This window comes from Syngnathus typhle, linkage group LG21 (assembly GCF_033458585.1).
Source record: "Syngnathus typhle isolate RoL2023-S1 ecotype Sweden linkage group LG21, RoL_Styp_1.0, whole genome shotgun sequence".
In the NCBI taxonomy this organism is placed as follows: Eukaryota; Metazoa; Chordata; class Actinopteri; order Syngnathiformes; family Syngnathidae; genus Syngnathus; species Syngnathus typhle.
Genome location: NC_083758.1, coordinates 6,733,737 through 6,750,590, shown reverse-complemented (window position 1 = coordinate 6,750,590; position 16,854 = coordinate 6,733,737). Strand labels below are relative to the sequence as shown.

At 45.8% G+C, this 16,854-nt stretch overlaps 3 protein-coding genes across 7 annotated transcripts; 1 reads left to right on the top strand and 2 right to left on the bottom strand.

Annotated features, from left to right (window-relative positions):
• Window positions 1-521: 521 nt before the first annotated feature.
• yaf2 (YY1 associated factor 2) lies at window positions 522-7,428 on the bottom strand. The gene is made up of 4 exons (XM_061269136.1): window positions 7,242-7,428; window positions 6,762-6,887; window positions 2,564-2,719; window positions 522-2,475 (listed from the first exon to the last, which is right to left on the bottom strand). Exons 1-4 carry the CDS (start codon window positions 7,265-7,267, stop codon window positions 2,220-2,222), a joined length of 564 nt encoding a protein of 187 aa, XP_061125120.1. The 5' UTR covers window positions 7,268-7,428; the 3' UTR covers window positions 522-2,219.
• Window positions 6,297-16,828, top strand: pphln1 (periphilin 1). 4 transcript variants are annotated; one of them, XM_061269131.1, is made up of 10 exons: window positions 6,297-6,453; window positions 9,670-9,722; window positions 9,866-9,936; window positions 10,028-10,222; window positions 10,299-10,360; window positions 10,451-10,558; window positions 10,644-10,801; window positions 12,042-12,097; window positions 13,411-13,572; window positions 16,261-16,828. In XM_061269131.1, coding segments are annotated over exons 2-10 (1,077 nt in total). In that variant the 5' UTR covers window positions 6,297-6,453; window positions 9,670-9,721; the 3' UTR covers window positions 16,525-16,828. The 4 variants fall into 4 exon arrangements, with proteins under 4 accessions (XP_061125115.1, XP_061125116.1, XP_061125117.1 ...); XM_061269132.1 differs by lacking the exon at window positions 6,297-6,453 and adding an exon at window positions 9,149-9,228 and having other exon boundaries at window positions 10,302-10,360; XM_061269133.1 differs by lacking the exon at window positions 6,297-6,453 and adding an exon at window positions 9,150-9,228 and having other exon boundaries at window positions 10,644-10,789.
• Window positions 7,707-9,161, bottom strand: zcrb1 (zinc finger CCHC-type and RNA binding motif 1). Of its 2 annotated transcripts, XM_061269135.1 has the most exons (8): window positions 9,022-9,161; window positions 8,822-8,922; window positions 8,696-8,724; window positions 8,503-8,614; window positions 8,330-8,437; window positions 8,130-8,239; window positions 7,984-8,062; window positions 7,707-7,913 (listed from the first exon to the last, which is right to left on the bottom strand). In XM_061269135.1, exons 2-8 carry the CDS (start codon window positions 8,903-8,905, stop codon window positions 7,764-7,766), a joined length of 672 nt encoding a protein of 223 aa, XP_061125119.1. In that variant the 5' UTR covers window positions 8,906-8,922; window positions 9,022-9,161; the 3' UTR covers window positions 7,707-7,763. The 2 variants fall into 2 exon arrangements, with proteins under 2 accessions (XP_061125119.1, XP_061125118.1); XM_061269134.1 differs by having other exon boundaries at window positions 8,822-9,042.
• Window positions 16,829-16,854: the final 26 nt, after the last annotated feature.

Here is a 16,854-nt window from a genome sequence, read left to right as displayed (position 1 = left end):
ATTGCTTAAGACTGCTTTTTGAACGGCAGTTTTATTCTACGTTTATGTGTACTACACTATACCACAAAATATATCCAAAATGCAAATACTTATGCCATTGTTGATTCACGCTTTTATTCTGTAGGCTACAAGTGTTTCCGGTTGCTCTTTATTCATTGTCTCCTCTTTATGGGGGTCCCCCACTGATTCAAGAGGTCAAGACCCTAAATGGGGGAAGGGTGGGATTCCTCCCCCTCAGTCAACTTTCATTTTATTTCACTTCTGAAAAGAGCCATTCATAGCTTATGGCTGTCTTTTGATTGGGGTGGCGGATTTAGAAAAGGAGCCCCCAAGTTCAATTGCAATTGGGGAGGGGGGGGCATTGACATTTAAGATAGCTGCTAATCATTGATAACTGCAATATTACTCTGTAGTACTTAGTATATGCAATCTGTTTTCTCGCATGTATGAAGCAGTAATTACTAGGCGAGCCACCAGGTGGTGCTAAAGGGTAGAGACGTTGTACAGTACATATGTCTGTCTTTGTTTGGCATGTACTAAAGGCAGTTTAATAGAAGAAATCGAATGCAAAACTGCATATCGTAGTGTTTTGTTTGCATTTTGCAGCGCTCTAATATAGACTTGTCATAAACACACATTTCATAACAACTGAGCAGACCATAAGGAAATGTATCAACAAATAAAACAAAATAAAAACAAAGAAAATTATTCCATTGTTGCCACAAACATGTAACACATTTCTAAGCAATTCCGACAGGCCCGAGCACGTAGTCCCAGCTAGTGTTGTGAACCTTATCTCTAAAGCACAGGTGTCAAACTCAAGGCCCGGGGGGCCTGATACGGCCCGCCACATCCTGTGATGTGGCCCACGAAAACAAATTGGGCATCAAATTCATTTGTAAATACTAAAATTGCAAATTGTCTTCACTTTTAAAAAATAGAGCTATTGCTAGCAATTTTTATGACCATTCATTTTTTTTAAATATTTTCTGTTCCGTAGCCTATATAATATGAGGCGTTCATTTATGTGGGTCATAACGGCCCTCCGAAGGAAACTATGACTTTGATGCGGCCTGCGACAAAAATGAGTTTGACACCCCTGCAGTGAGTCTAAACGACACAATCGTAACTTGTCCCACATTATAACACCTTTGATCATGCTGTGACATTTTGAATCACTGCATAAAATGAAGAAAAAAACAAACATGGCAATAACATTGATATGATGGACAATACAGCCACATGAAAACATATTGTACAACATATTGTAAATAGTCATTAATCTGTGAGAATCTATAGATTTGTAGATTGTGTAGTTACTATTAATTGCTCGGCTGGAAGTTTAGACCATCTAAAGCTCCCCACGTTGGCTACATGAAAATGACGAAATATAAACAGTTTTTGAAATTCGTTCCATCGCCTGCCCTGCAAATAAATGTCCACCAAGTTTTCCCCGTGTTGCGTGGTGCCTTATCCACAATGAAGTCCACAGAACCGTATCTCCTCGTCTCGTCGTGCAGCGGCGGCGATTTTAAAACTAATGTCCAGTTTGACTGGCTAAAATCTTCCTTCCTTGACCGCCGTGTCATCAGTTTTACCATGCATGAATCCTGATGTGACGTGTCCCGGGATGTGCAGAAATGTGTATTTTGTTCTGTCGGGTTCAATCCTGAGTTAGTACCTCCATGTTGGCTCGCTTGAACCCCTTGCAGAAAGACAACTGAATTCATTCCAGTTTGTCCAATGCGCTCCACCACTTGCACACAGTAACAAAAAACATTGGTATGACCCTTAACAATATACTAAGCTTTTCCTAAATGTGGGTTTTAATCCAAGAAAATTCAACAGCGGAACTTCACATGAAGTTTCAGAGAATCGTGTTTGAGGTTGCAGGCTAAGCTAAGAAGCTAATGTATTCCCAGAGTACATCACACTGTCCAAAGCTTGTCTGAGCATGTCACGACAAAAAAAAAAAAAAAAAGAAGAGCTGTCTGTGAGGAAGCTTTGCATAAATGTGTGGGATTCTCTCGAGTGTGGCGAAATGATCCAAATGAAAAGTTTCCTGTCAGTGGATAGTTGCGTAATGTTTCCTAAATCATGGTGGTGACTGATCCGACTTGAATCAGATGCGTCTTTGCTTGAAAAAGGCTGAAAAGCAATTATCCGTTCAAGAGAACCAGCCGGGGGCGGAATGGAATGGAAAGATCGGGCGGGTGGTCTCAGTGGGACTCCCCGTTAAGCGAGCCGCCCTCTCTCAGGGGCGACGATGAGCACGAGAGCCCCTTCTCTGTGGTTTCCGAGCTGGAGCCGTTCTGGCTGTGGTGGTCGGCGGCCGATGAGGCGGCGCTTGAGGAGGAGGCCGAGGTCGACGACGGCCGGGCCTTCTCCTTAAAGTCTGTAATGATGACTGTCAGGTCGCCCACCGTCACCTCCAGATGCTGGGCGCTGCTACGATCAATGTTTTTTAACCTGGGCCTGCAAAAACAATAAAAATAATAATATATGCCCCGCCCCTTTTGCAAAATCCCCCTTAAAAATCATAAGCTGGCACAAGCTGGATCACCTCATCCTTTTGTGAGTGTTTTTCTTGAGCGCCGGCTCCTTGTCGCTCTTCTCCCGCTCGACGCGCTCCTTCTTCTCCTTCTTGGGCTGCGAGGGTAACACGAACTGCTGAGTGGCCTGCTGCTGCGAGACGAGCTGGGAGACTGGGCGTGGCTTCCTGCAGGGTCGGGGGGCGTGAGGGGACCGCAGGGGTGGTTGGGAGGAAAAGAAACGTGTGGCAGATTAATGAGAGGGAAAATCATAGTGAGCACATTGCTAGCGCGCCGCCGTAATCAGGAGCCAATAATGGCTGCCAGGGCCGGTTAGGCGCTTGCACCCGACGTGTTCTTTAAAGTGGCTGTTGCGGACACTTGGTGCATTTAAAATAAATAAAAAAATCAGCCATTCCAAAGCCATTATACAACGCTATCGCAATGTTGTGGCATTTATGAAGCCCGACATCGCTCTCCAGTCAACTGATCCATGACAGTTGTTTGTGCAAGGCTGAAACTGTATTGCTTTCACCGAGCATGTGTGTGTGTGTTTCGAGGGCTGGCAGGACCCCGAGCCAAGTGGGCTGAAAAGGCCATCTGTTGAGAGCCCCCGACACACGAGTCGGCGTAAACAGCATTTATACCTGGCCCGGTCCGAATGAAGTCGAGGAACCTTCGGCCAGATGGCGTGTGCGAAGACGTGGTCGCGCGTGGGTGAGCCGCAAGGGCCCTCATTCATTTTTGATATCGTTCGTTGGATGCGAGCTCGATATGAGCCCGTGATGTCAAGTGACCGCATTCAGCGTTTGTGCATGTCAGTGCCATTAGTTCTGCGAGCGTGAATGTTTAATGATTCAACGGTGACCCAATTTCTTGCTCGGCTTGCTTTGAAAAAAAAAAATGAAAAAAGAAATCACCCCCATGATTTTTTTTTGCTGTATCGTTCCCATCAAAACAAGCGAGACGCCGCCAACCTTTAAAATATCTCGTCAGTGCTTTGCTGCAGAAGCGCTGACACCTTTTAAATAAAAGCAACACCCCCGCCGCCGCCTTCCCCGTCCCCAAATCCCGCCTCCAACCCTCCCGCAGTCGTGGCTGAAGCAATTTGCCGCTCTCCTTGACAAACCTGATCCTCCTCCTGAAGTGACAAAGCTTGTTTTGTAAGGCCCGCCACCGCCGACGAGTGCTCACAAAACACACATTGTCTTTCCTGCCCTTAGGCTAAATGGCGCCGGCTCGCCCGGCTCTAAACAACCCAACTGCTCGTGAGGCGACAAACGCTCTTGTTTGATTGAATTCAAAGATCCCCCGGCCAGACTGAAATATGACAAACACGCGTTCGACTCGACTGTTTTGCTATGAAACGAGATCTCTGCCCATTTTGCTGGAGGTGAAAGAGGAGCCGGCCAATCTAATAATAGCACGGCGTGTGTAAACAGTGGGGCGTCTGTTAACCCCATCAAACGCTTATTAGGCCTTGAAATTTTACAATAAGTGGGGGGAATCAATACAATGAACATTTTAGAGGACAGTCCATGCATGTTTAGCGTGCTGTCAGTAGCTAATCTCCCTAGCAACAACCATCATTGACGCCTTTAAATCCACCTTGGACTTGTCCTGTCCTGCCTATTACAGTACAACAGTTCCCTCACATTCATTTTCTTCATAGAAGAACTCTTGTTAGCCCAATGTCATACTTGCGGTTGGGCTCAATTTTTATGACCGGCGGAAATCTGCCGCCTCGAGTTAATGTTAGGAACAATGCGGACCGGCTCCGGAGGGCTGCGCCGCGGTGGGAGTGAGCACAGTCTAACTTAAGTCATCGATGTGTTTTAGGTTTTTTTAATCAGTTTTTTTATTATTATTATGGGTTGTTAAATATTTAACCGTCTAGTGGGATATAGTACAAGCCATAATAGTAGCTCCAGTTATGTATTCGAGCCTGTTGATAGTCTTATTGTGCGCTAAAAGGCCTTTGTGCAATGCAAACCACAAGACCGCTCCGACGACATTCATCTGGGCTCTGCGATGATTGTTGCGAAATAGCTTATTTTACGCTCCGTTGCACATTCTCCGCTCGGGTGTGGGCGTCCTTGTGTCAGGACCCGCTTGTGCGTTTGCTAACAGCAGGTAGTGAGGCTAGCTCCTGGGAGCTCATCCAACCTGATGATTAATGGCTCTTGCCGCCTCGACATGCTGGGCTTGTGCGTGGATGATGGCGTGTGTGTGGAGGGGGGGGGGGGGGGACAGATGGCTCGCCGCGTCCCGTGGTTTATGACACCTTTTAGACAGCCCGCTAGCCACGCCGCCACATTCTCCCCTCCTGATTCTCGCTTAGAGCTGAATGTCATGCATCAGTGTCAGCGGCATAATTACAGGCTTATCACGTAGCCGTAATCTTGAGCCTCGGTGACACGCCTACGGCACGCTTCATGCCCCCCCCCCCCCCCCCCCTCGCGGTTGATTATTTGTATGCGGCTGAAAGCTGTAACATAAAGGGCGTGATCGAGAGGGGACAAAAAAAAAAGCGGCAGAACAAATACGGGCGAGCTTTTGAAAGTCGGTTCGACCTGCAGCGTCGGCGCTAACCGACACACCTTGGTTGGAAGTAGCTATGATACGTCGTGATGCATCCGCCCACGTAAGGCGTCGACGAGGAATTATCGTCCGTATACCGTCGAGCGTCAAATTGTGCGCGAGCAGATGACACGCTTCCAAACGCTGACAGAAAAAAGGTTGCGGCTTGGATATGCAGCACTGATGAAAGCGGTAGATCAGTCCGCCTGTCAGCCCAGGACGCCCTGGGTTAAGTTCAACTCCGGAGAGAGAGCAAACACGGAAAAGAGGGGGGAGGGGGGGGAGAGTGTTAGGTGTGAGAGAAAGAAAATGAAAAACAGAGGCCAAAAAATGAATAACTGACATGGCGTGCATAGCCTCTCATAACTCGTATTTCAATTCATCAAGAAAAAACAGCCACCATTTAAAGTGACCCTAAATTAGGTTCAGATGTTTTAGGCGGCTTATCCTGCCATTTTATCTTCTGGCATCAAGTTGTTTTTTTGCCACACTAATTTTCATATTTACAGCTCTGTCACACTCGTTTAGCAAGCGGCGATGGCGCCGTCTCCATCTTGCATTTGTATGCCGCACGTCGTTTGCCCTTTACCGTGGCGCCGAGCGAACCGCTTGTCTATTTTGTATGCTCGTTAACGGCCCAGACCACCTGTGCGACCATCTTTGCCGCAGTGTTGGCAGGCCGAGGCGCCAACGATTCAGCGGCCAACGACGATGATTTAGTGGGTACCATCCCGCGCCCCACTTTTAACTTCCCAGGGGTGCCCGCAAGAGCGGTTTGTCCTTTGCCAATGTGTGTGAGAGCATTTATATTTGAATGCAAGTTGATTTGACTCTTATTTTAGTCATGCGCAAGAACAGAAGTGTCTGGAAAAATACGCCTTTTGGACAGGCTTCCAATGATGATGCAAGCTTCGTGATGACCACAGGCAGCAATGATGCAGCCACAGTGGACCAAAGTGGTGAGCAACGTGCAGGGTGGAAAGAAAAAAAAAAAAAGACAGTGTCTAAAAAAAGTGACGACAGTGTGTGTGTGTGTGCATCCAAGTGCAAAACATGCATTTTGAGTGCATCTGTGCGTGAGTGTGTGTATGATGACAGCAGGCTGATTAAGCTGTTGCATAGTAATAAGCCATGTCTGTCTGACTGGCGGCTGCGGTGACAACCTCGTTCGCAGTGAGCCCTCCCACACACACACACGTACACACATTTGGGTGTCGTGCTAAAGTTGCATTTCCTCCCGCTCAGCTCTTTGTTGTGTATTCTTCCTGTTACAGAGTGTCCAGCAGGAATAACACTCATTTCCTGGATCACTTCACTCCCATCGGCAGCATACTCGCTGAAGGTACATTCATTTAGACTTTACCCAGATCTGCAGATTTTTTTCATTTGATGCAAAATTGGTGATGGGTTGTAATTTGCAAAAAAGCCTGCTTCAAATTCAACTTGTGACCCTTTGGCGACGTGCTGAGGGACATTCCAAATGTGAACGATATCAAGTATTGGAACAATGAAAAGTAACAAGCCATGGCATACTATTTGATTGACAGTACATGGAAATACTGCAATGTCATAAATGACTCGTAAAAAAAAAAAGGAGAAAGCTGCACAATGCACATTTAAGACACCATTCCGCTATGTCCAAGGTCTTACCTTGTTGATGTCCCTTTCCTGACATCACACATCATGCACTTAAAAGCCTCCGCCGTGTTCTTGTACGTGCACACGCTGCAGTCCCAAAACCCCTCGTCGGAGGAGGGCTTGGGTTGACGCTTCGGCCTTGAAAACAAACACAGACAAATAAGCGAGGTAAAGCGCAGCGTGCAGCAGACAAGAGAAGATGAGCCAGCCCCCCTTTCGCACCGAGCGACTGCTATCGATGGCACACATCTGGCTCGAGGATTACAGAAGGAAAATCGTGTGAACGCGCGCCGTGATCCCAACGCTGTAATGAGGTTTTAACAGCCGCGCGCATGCACGCTTGCACAAATGCATGCACGCCAAAAAAAAAAAAAAAGGTGGACTAAGATACCATGGAGAAAATGATTTTTTTTCCCCCGGCCCCCCGCGCGCTCGCCACTGTCTGCCCCCACCACACGGCTCCATAGAACTCGCCTAGGCCGCAGTCGTTACCTTGTGGGACTCCTCTTGTCGCCCATGCCAGACCAGGGTGTCTCTGGAAGGGGTTGCCAAGACGAGCAGAGGTCTGTTTTTTCCCCTCGTCCCGATTCTTTTGAGAAGAAGCGATGCGCCCTTTGCCGTTTCGGCTTCCAGCTGTCGTGGAAACTCCGCTTGGGAGCAAATCACGTGACTCCCGTCAGCCAATCGTGGGCGGCGCGTCTTTCTTAGCCTGACATTCCTCATGATGGCTCCACAGCGCCATCATTTGCTCTCAATGTCCACATCGAGGACTCGCCAAGTGCGTTTTATGATGTTTCCATTTTTAATTCTTAAAGCAGAGGTCAATTTTGCCGCATCTTTTTATCCCAATATTTCCAAATACTTTATTTTCACATCATCAGTTTGCTTGACACATATTTACACATACCACAATATATTTTGCAGCGGAACGATTTGATTCACTAACAACTCCAAGAACACATGACATGTTTTTATTTACAACAAATGTATGTACAAGCGAGCAAAAGGTTCACTTTAGTCACTAAGCTCTTCTTCATCGCTGAAGTATGCGCTCTTTTTGATCCGTACTTTCCTGGAGTCTGAGGAGGACGAAGGATGAGGGCTGTCATCCTGGGACATAGCCGTGCTTTTTCTTTGCTTCTCTTCTTCGTCAATACGCGCTTGCTGTGACGACGAAAAAGAATCAAGTCATCTTACTACTCGGGCTATATAACAAATTTAATCTCCCAAATACCTGAAAAGCTATGGCTTGACTCAGACTGTCAAGTGCTGGATCTTCTCCTTCTTCTTCACTTTCCAGTTCCTCTTCTTCGCTATGTGGGGAATAAAAGGCATTGAAAGAGGATGCATCCTATTTTTCCAGCATGTCTTATTCCTTACACATGTTCAAGTTGCTGAGCTTTTTTCTTCTTTTTCTTCTCCTTCTTCTTTGGCGGCTCTCGCTCTCCCAGCATATTCTTGGGACATGCATAGCTCATATGACCTGTGTCCTGGTATATTGTAGCAGAATAAATAGCTGTAAATTGACCCAAATACACACAGCAGACATGTTGAAAAAAAAACAACACAATTGTACCGACCCCACATTCATAACACCTGCTCTTGTCTGTGTAGTTGCGCCTCCTGATAAACTCTGTCGCTCGGCCGTTGTCGAGTGCAATACTGGCTTTTACAGTTCTGCCAAACAACTGGAAAGCAAGCACATCTGTAACTTCCATACGGTAATCATAGTAATTATAAAATTTTCACTCACTTGCTTGTTGTTCACCGCTCTTGCACAGTTATGAGCCGAGTCTCTGTCCAGGAATAGAACGAACGCCACTCCTTTGCTTTTGTGAGTGTCTTTATCCTTCACGATTGTAACCCTGACAAATAGACAGCCATTAGAGTACCATCACTTTTTTTATGTTAAATAAAGTGAAAGGTTCCAAAAAAAACATACTCACTTAACCACTTTTCCATACTTGGTAAACAGCTGAAATCATTACAAGCCTTTGTTAGTTGTACGTTTTTGCAAAAGAATCAGACTTAACATTTTTCCATTGAGGTGAACGATGCTGAATCAGAATTACCTTGTGGAGATCATTGTTGGTGAGAGAAAATGGCAGGTTCGACACATATACAGTGCTTTTGCTCGGTGCTAAGCCGCCGCTCATGTTGAATTCATACAAAACTTGAAGAAAATGGACAATTTATAATGATAGTATCGTGTAGGTTGCCAGGTAGGCCAGAAAAAATGCAAATTGCAGCCCCCAAAGTCTAAAACACTTACCAACACAGTTAACGGTTATTTAGAAAAGAAAAAAAAGATTGAAACGCCTCTAAGTTGTCTTAAAATCGAGTATTTCTTGCATTCATGTGCGTGCAGAAAGTGGTAAACAAATACGGCTTCCGTGTCGCTGACTGATGACGTCAGCGCACTACATACCGTCCAACAAAATACACGCTGTTCGTATGGTAGGATACGGGAAAGGCTAACGTGAGTGTAGTTTACCGATAACAAAGCTGGTTTCATATCACTTAAATATTGTCAAATATGTAGGAAATTACCTTAATATGCCATATTTTATTTTCTGTTGCGATAAAAATAAGCCAAGTGTGAAAAACGAGGCGCGCATTTAGGCACTGAATACGCAGGCTACTGTTAGCTTATTAGCAGTGCTAGTACGAGTCTGCCTAAACGCGCTTGAAACAATGACATATTTCGTCTTATTTGGGGGATTTAATGGGACGTTTTTTACCGCGGTGTTGTGGTGGAATCAACTGAGCAGCTACAGTCACGTTTAGGTCGAATATTATCGGCCTGTATTGGTTTAACCGTAACTAGTTATTTTGTATACCTACTTGAATCGGTAATACCCGTTGAGATATCCACTTGTCTAGAATAAACATTCCTTTTTTTTTTTTCAACTTTCCGCAGGTTCTATTGAGAAACTTCATCCAAAACTAACCCAGAGAGCTCCTCATTAGAAAGTGAGTTGTATAAATAATGCATACAACATATGCCAAACTATTGTGATGGAGTTGTTAATAGCTTTTAGACGTTCAGTTAAGAATGACCGTCTGTCTTATTCTTGAGTGACAAATCAGTATGTTTTTAATTTTGGTGGCTGTAGTGACGTACAGGAGGGAGAGGAGTGTACGAGAGGCGTATGAAGAGCGCTTCATGGGCGACAGGCCGGGGAGAGTAAGCTTCTGCTCGACAAGCACGTCTTCTATAAGCCAATTTCTCATTTATTCGTAAGGCATCACTTCTTAATGTCCGCCATCCTTTCCAGGGTCATTACTCTCGAGGAGGAGATAGGCGAGGCCACTTTGGCAGGCCTGATGGTTATGAATATGAAGGAGGTCCTCGCTTTTTCCCAAATGGAGGAGGCCCGCGTAATTACCACGGGGAAGATCAGCGGGGCTACCATGGCGATTCCAGTCATTTCCCCCCCTCAGAACGCAGAGGCGGTCACCCATCAAGAAGGGTGAAAACCGTGATAACGTACATGTCATATTGGATCCAAATATGGAGTCTTATGATTGCATCTTCTGTCTATTCAGCAGGAGGATTATTTCAGAGGACCGAGGGAGGAGCAACACACGGGTCGGCCTATGGAATACAAGTACAGTCGACTCTATGCTTGCGCTAAACTAGCATGTTCATTTACTGAGAATCATGTTTTAATATCTGGAGAACTCATTTACGTCCTTAGCAACCGCGCACCGCCAACTCGGAACCAAAGCATGTACCCAGCGCCCCGAGCGCTACCAGAAAGCGGGTCTGACACGCTCATGCAAGCCATCCTCAACCTGGACCGAGGGTATGAATTAAGCTAGCTACTTTTTTTTGTGTATCTGTGGCTCCTCTGTTGCAAATATTTTTCTTTCTGACTTCGACTGTCGCAGGGATGAAAGACAAGACTACAGGAGAAAGGCGCCTCCCTTCGCGCCTCCGAGAGACCGCTCCCCCCACAGCCGCTCGGGTTCGAGCGTGAGCAGCAGGGGATACTCGCCGGAGCGGACCAAAAACCTCCCGTTCCCCTCGCAGCAAGGCAAGAGTACCGGTACGTCGGATGGCTGACACTGCATTTTCTTTGATGCCACGCTCAGCTTTTTTCTGGAGCCAGGTTGGGCAAAACTACTATAATTAGCCCGATAATTGGGATGGGGTTTGTGGGTGTAGTCAAAACATAGCAGAAAAACATCAACATCACAAATACATGCAAGTCACGCACGTTTTGTATTTGCCTAATATCCCCTAGGGGAAAATAAATAAATAAAATAATTGCGGTTGTTTTTTAACTTGTGATAATATGGCTCAGTGACATTTTTGGTGGGGTGGTCCAGGGGGGCTCACAAGTCTGAATAGGCACCTCTGGGGGGCGCTCTTTCCTCACAGTGAACATGAGTCTACGGGTCTTTACTTGAAAACTAACATCGACCTTGATGATAGATGCCGTTTCAGCCTCATGGCAGCCATACTTAGTGTGATTTTTTTTGTTAAACTCTCTGCTACGTAACGGAAATGCAACAACATTGCAGTGTTGCTGATTGTGTCACCCAGGTCAAGAAGGGGCTGCGTCACAAATGTTTGATTTAAGTGTCTCGCGGCGACCTTGCTCGCTGTTTCCTCACTCGAACGTCTTCCTCCGATCTGGTCATGAAAATGAAATTGCTTGCGCTGCTGCCAAATCTTATCAAACAATAAAACAAAGTGGCGCCTTTTACCGTCCCATAGTTGACAACAGGCCCTTATGCAGGTTAGTACATATTTGACTGCCACTGGACTGTAAACAGTAAATGCAAATATTAGAATATCTCGTTTGCATGGTGTGAGTAGCATGACCTCCCAACGGACTCCCCGCCAACCACTGCCAACTGTCACATGATGCTTATCAAAGAAAGCAGATTGTTTTTGTGCATCATCTCCACGAAACAGTAATTGAAGGGAGGTGAGAAACATCGAGAAAATTTCTTTCAGATGTATCTCGAGGTCACGGTCGTTAAACGTAACCTGCCGGGTAACTTGAGAGAGACGGAGAGCATTTCTAATGCATCCGGCAGCCACCTTTGTTCGGCCTCGTAAACATGCCACAGATTGGATGTCTGACGGATATACCTGAAGTGAAAGCCTACACACGATAGGGGAGCAGTGTCCAATTTGATCAAATCTTTTGAGGCTTGACGTGTTTATTCAGCTAAAGTCTTGTTTGGGGTGCAAACCGCTTCGTGATTTCCCTCGTGGTCATCGACACTTCTCATTTTTATCCTCAATCTTTGCCTTGTCTTCTCGTTTTTCTCCAGAAAAGATCCCGGGTCTGTCAATAGAAGGCTCTCCGAGCAGTGCCACCTCAACCAAGGTGAGCTCACGAGGACAGAAAACTACACCTGGACCAACTTAAACCGCGTCACTGTAAAAACTATTTCATCCCCTTGAAATATTTTAATGGCTTTTAAAGTGGCCCAGTGCTTTTGTTTACCTGCCGTGTAAGCAGACTTGAGTCACGTGGACTGCAGAGAGCTCAAATGTCAGCAGCGGTCTGTCGCGTTTCTTTTTTTTTCCCCCTTCTAACATTACTGCCGTGTTTATTGACTAAAGCAACTTTGTAAATAATAGTTTTGCAGATATCCTCCATCTCCACCGTCGCAGCTGCAGGTTAAACCGAGTCAGATGTGACGGCCACCCAGAAGGGAAAGGGCTCAACGCATTAGCCCGAGTCATAATTTTATCATCGGATCTTCGCCGCAAAGCTAAGAGGGCCTCCCCGGTGGAACATAACTTGGTCCAGTATTTCAACCCAACTGCTTTCTGTCGCTCCTGGAGGGCTCCCAACGTACTGTGTTTGGTAGCGAAGTTAAAATTTAGATGGTAGAACATTGCTGTGACGAAAGTTTGAGCGACTTCCAACATTGCCTCCACTTATTTGCGATGTTTGATCTTGGGCCTAGGGCATTGTTTCTCCGTGTTGCGGGGTAGGGGGGGCACAAACCCATAACCTCTGCCAAGATGAAAGGTTTGCGCTGTGCCCCCAGTAAAGCGAGCACTAATGGCCGCTGCCTGCTGTGGAGAGTCAACAAACGCTGACTGAACACACACCAAAAAAAAAAAAAAGTCACAGCAGTGAAGACAAAGCGGAGATCCACTGCGGCAGAAATATGAAATTGGGACCGGTTGTTGGAGCGAGTCCACTCCCCTGCCAAAACACAGTAATTTAGAGAACTTCTAAAAGCAGTCCCAAACCATTGAAAACCACATCATTTCCCGAAAAGTCACATCAAAGTCCGCCCCGGTTTTGAAAGATCCTTGTTTGGACCAGCCTTTCATGTTGGGTGGTGCCCAGTCAGTTGAATTGAATGATTCAGACAAGATTTTTTTTTTCCCTCCACCACGCATTATGGACAAGCAGGCTACGAAATGACAAACGCCCGAGCATGCACGCTGGACTTGATGGGATGTAGCATCCGCCCGCTATTCCTTTTTTTCCAGTCACGTGGAGAATTAATATAGCTCTTCCCATGGCCTGATTCTTTTCTTGTGAGTAGACTTTAGTCATAGATGGATAGCGCTGCTCCTTGGCCTTTACTTTATTTTATTTTTTTTAAAGTTGGCCTGTCAGGAAATGATCAGTCCATGCAAGCAAATGATCAAATGACATCCCTGCCTCTCTTTTAGGAGGAGAACAATGCACACGAAACTGAAAAAGACAAAGAAAAGGAGAAAGAAAAAGAGGAGCCATTGTTGGCGCCTGTTGCCACAGAGGAGAGTCAAAAGACAGACAACTTTAATGAGCAGCGATCGCTGGCCATTGCAACTAAAGCCCAAGAGATTGAAAAGGTGCCCCCTTCTTTTTTCTTGATTGACTGTGTTTGGTGACGGGAGTTGATCAGAATTGAGCAATTCTGATTTGATTAGAGATTCTGATTGGGTGAGGGAATGAAATAATATAATTGTCATCCTTTTATGGCATATGTTCCTGATTATTAGTTTTCATTATACTTATCGACCTATACCTTAATTACTTGAAATTAATGACAATCTCCAAAGATCTAGTCTCCATTTGTTTATGATACTGTATTTTAATCCAACTTGGAGAGCGAAAAAGACATTTTCGGTTAAATTTATCATCAAAAGTTCTGAAGCACTAATACAGAGCTAAAAAGACATTTTAAGTGAGATTTGGCATCAAAAGTTTCGAAGCACTAATATAAATGGGCTACTGACACTAGCCTTGATTTAAAAATACTTAACAAAATTCAAGGGGTCAAAATTCCTTCTCCTGTTCCCTGGTGTTTAAAGTTGAAAGGTAAGGCAACACGATTTTCTATGAAGTCTTGTAAATGTCTATTAAGATACCTGTATGGAATATTGACAACCAATGCTCATTGCACCAAACAATAACACGGACTGATGGAACTTTCTGGAAACACTTTGACCATATCGATAAAGGTCTAAAAGCTGACCAGGATATAGCTTTGTGCTTTTGGATAAATAGAGGTCAACAGCGTTACAACCACCCCGCGGGGTGGAGGTTGCAGCTCTGCTGGCTCATCTAATGAGGGCCTTTCCCGCAAAAGACTGAACGCTACCGCTGCTTTACTGGGCCCATTAAAGCCAAAGCGGGTCTGCCTTGAAGCGTGCAAGGCGCGCTCGCATGGCAAGAGCCTACGGGCGCTTGTAACCCGGTTGCTGACGCTGCAGATTCGGGCCCGTTTTATAGTCAAGTCTTCTTTCTAGCCCATCTGGGTACTGTGTACCCCCAGTAATTTGACGCTCTTAAATTTCCCAAAAAGTGATTATCACTGTATGTGTAGTCCCCATTCAAAGAGTATACCCCTTCCCAGACACCCCCCCAACCACCCACCCACCCCTTTAAAAAAGTAAAATACCAACCATCCAGCTTTGGTAATTCCACCCTAGAAGAGAGCCGTCATTTCGAAATTTCATAGATCCCAACTTTCTGTCATTTCATCCTGGGGGAGTTAGTTTTTCGTGACTGATGGCCGCGGGCCAAAGCGGTTCGCAAAGTAGACAAAGCACGCAGCCACAAAGTTGGCCAGCATTCCTGTACCATGATTCAAAGATTATATAGCTGTAGTAGTCATTTTTATTCCGAATGGCGGTTCTATCGTAGCAGGCCCTCACGTCACGTGCGCCCTGATTGTTTGGCTTTCAGCATCCAATCTGGTCTAGCCATCTCGACCGTACACAAGGGCGAGTCCGGTTGTTCCTTTAAAAGCGTTAAAAACCCAAACTTGCCGAGCAGATCATAAACGGACTTTTCCATCATCAAGCCCCACATCAACCCCCCCTCCCGCCCTGTGTCTTTTGCGTCGCTCCCTCAAACTGCTCCTCTGAAATTCTACCTGAGCTGTTTCTGGTCGTCAGAGTTGACTTTGGCAGAGGTACAAACTCGCCGGTCGTCGTGAGCGACGCGGCGTGAAAGGCAATAAACCGGATCACGTTGTACTCCTCGCATTCCTGGCCGTGACACAAACGGTGTTTCATTTCATTTGTGCAGGAATCTAAATATATTTGACTACTGGGCAGAAGGACAGGCTTTTCAGATCCTCTTTTGTTTTGGCTTCAAACGTGGCAGCGCTTGACTGAAGGGCCCCCACTTATTTGTTGTTTTTTTTTGTTCCGCTTGCTGCCTGGGCAAGCAGGCACACGCCGATGGCTCACGTGTATCTCTGGTCCACTTTTAACGGCCTGCGGCGATCAGTTGAGAAAAGTTTGAGCACATTTTTAGAGACGGATTTTCGGGGGAGTTGGATACCCAGACACGGCTTGCCTGCCCCACCCAGAGTTAAGCACAATTCTTTTCCTTCCTGTTTTGATAACCGGGGAAGTCATTTATAATACAGGAAGTATATTCTTAACACATTGTTTCAGAGATCGGTTTCTTTTTTTCTCTGCTCAAGTGTTTTGGGTTCTTGTACCTGATTGGGTATTTCCTGAGAGACGCTGATGCCGTCATTCACGTCACAAAGGGGATCGAATCTCGATTAGTTCAAAATGACCAAAGGAAGAGGGTGTTCGTTTGACATCAGCGCAATTTCCTGGGACTATTTTTGTCTTCTGGACCAATCAGCAGCCTTTGAGTTGATTGAGGCGGCACCCTACGGATGTAGTTTGGATGTCCCAGCAAGATTGTAAAACGACTCAAAGCAGCGGTTTTTGAGAAAACGCTTCCTCGGTAGAAGAGTAAAGAGGCAGCTATGAAATGAATGGATGTCATTGCCCCTCTCGCAGCCCTGAGCTTCAAGTGTCTTTATTGCTTCATTCCCCCCACCCCACCTCCGCCACTTGCAATTTAAGCTGCATTTATGGGACTTGAGAAGATGTGTTAATCTCCCCCCCCCCCTAATTGACACCAGCATGCTCAGCCCAGGACAACTAAAACAAATTGTGTGCACGCCTAGGTGAAGAACGGAGCAGGGGAATGCTAGTTTTCTCAAGTCAAGACTTCATCATAATTCATCATCAACTTTTTTTTTTTTTTCCCGCCTTGTCCACTCTCAGGTGTACCGCCAGGACTGTGAAACCTTTGGTACGGTGGTGAAGATGCTGGTCGCTAAAGATCCCAATCTGGAGAAGCAGCTACAAGTCCCCCTCAGAGAGAACCTAGGGGAGATCCGCGAACGTTGTATCGAGGACCTCAAACAGTTCATCACCCAACTGGATGAGACATTACAGCATCCAGAACTCCCTACTTGTGACTTGACCGCCCCTTCGACAACCTCCGGCAGCCAGAAACTTTCAAAGACAGGAAGCAACCACAGCTAAGTTTTTTTTTGACAAAGTGAGCAGATGGAACGTCGTGGGATTACCGTCTGACCGCGGTGGATCACTTGGATTGTGACTCAACGGAACTGGACACATGTTGGACTTCTGGATTCTCACTACTTTCCAGCACACGGGTGGAGGTTAACCAGTGTTAGATTTTGAAATAAAATAATTTGTACCTTTTTAGTGTTCTCTGTTAAAAGTTGAATTCGACTGGTGCTGTGCCACCATGTCAAAGATGTGTGTCGAACGTTTTGAATGAGTATAATGAATTTTTCAAATAAACCTTCCAGTTTTTTTTGCATTTAAATGATTTATTATACATGAAAT

What these genes read in the sequence shown, in the direction of transcription:
- yaf2 (XM_061269136.1), bottom strand. Translation starts at nt 7,267, where the DNA reads ATGGGCGACAAGAGGAGTCCCACAAG. An exon ending in AGGAAAGGGACATCAACAAG is followed by an intron (nt 2,720 to 6,761) that starts GTAAGACCTTGG and finishes CCGACCCTGCAG; the next exon opens with GAAGCCACGCCCAGTCTCCC. An exon ending in AACACTCACAAAAGGATGAG is followed by an intron (nt 2,476 to 2,563) that starts GTGATCCAGCTT and finishes TTGTTTTTGCAG; the next exon opens with GCCCAGGTTAAAAAACATTG.
- zcrb1 (XM_061269135.1), bottom strand. Translation starts at nt 8,905, where the DNA reads ATGAGCGGCGGCTTAGCACCGAGCAAAAGCACTGTATATGTGTCGAAC. An exon ending in AAGTATGGAAAAGTGGTTAA is followed by an intron (nt 8,615 to 8,695) that starts GTGAGTATGTTT and finishes TCTATTTGTCAG; the next exon opens with GGTTACAATCGTGAAGGATA. An exon ending in GCAGGTGTTATGAATGTGGG is followed by an intron (nt 8,240 to 8,329) that starts GTCGGTACAATT and finishes ACAATATACCAG; the next exon opens with GACACAGGTCATATGAGCTA.
- pphln1 (XM_061269131.1), top strand. An exon ending in GCGGTCACCCATCAAGAAGG is followed by an intron (nt 10,223 to 10,298) that starts GTGAAAACCGTG and finishes CTGTCTATTCAG; the next exon opens with CAGGAGGATTATTTCAGAGG. An exon ending in ATCCTCAACCTGGACCGAGG is followed by an intron (nt 10,559 to 10,643) that starts GTATGAATTAAG and finishes CGACTGTCGCAG; the next exon opens with GGATGAAAGACAAGACTACA.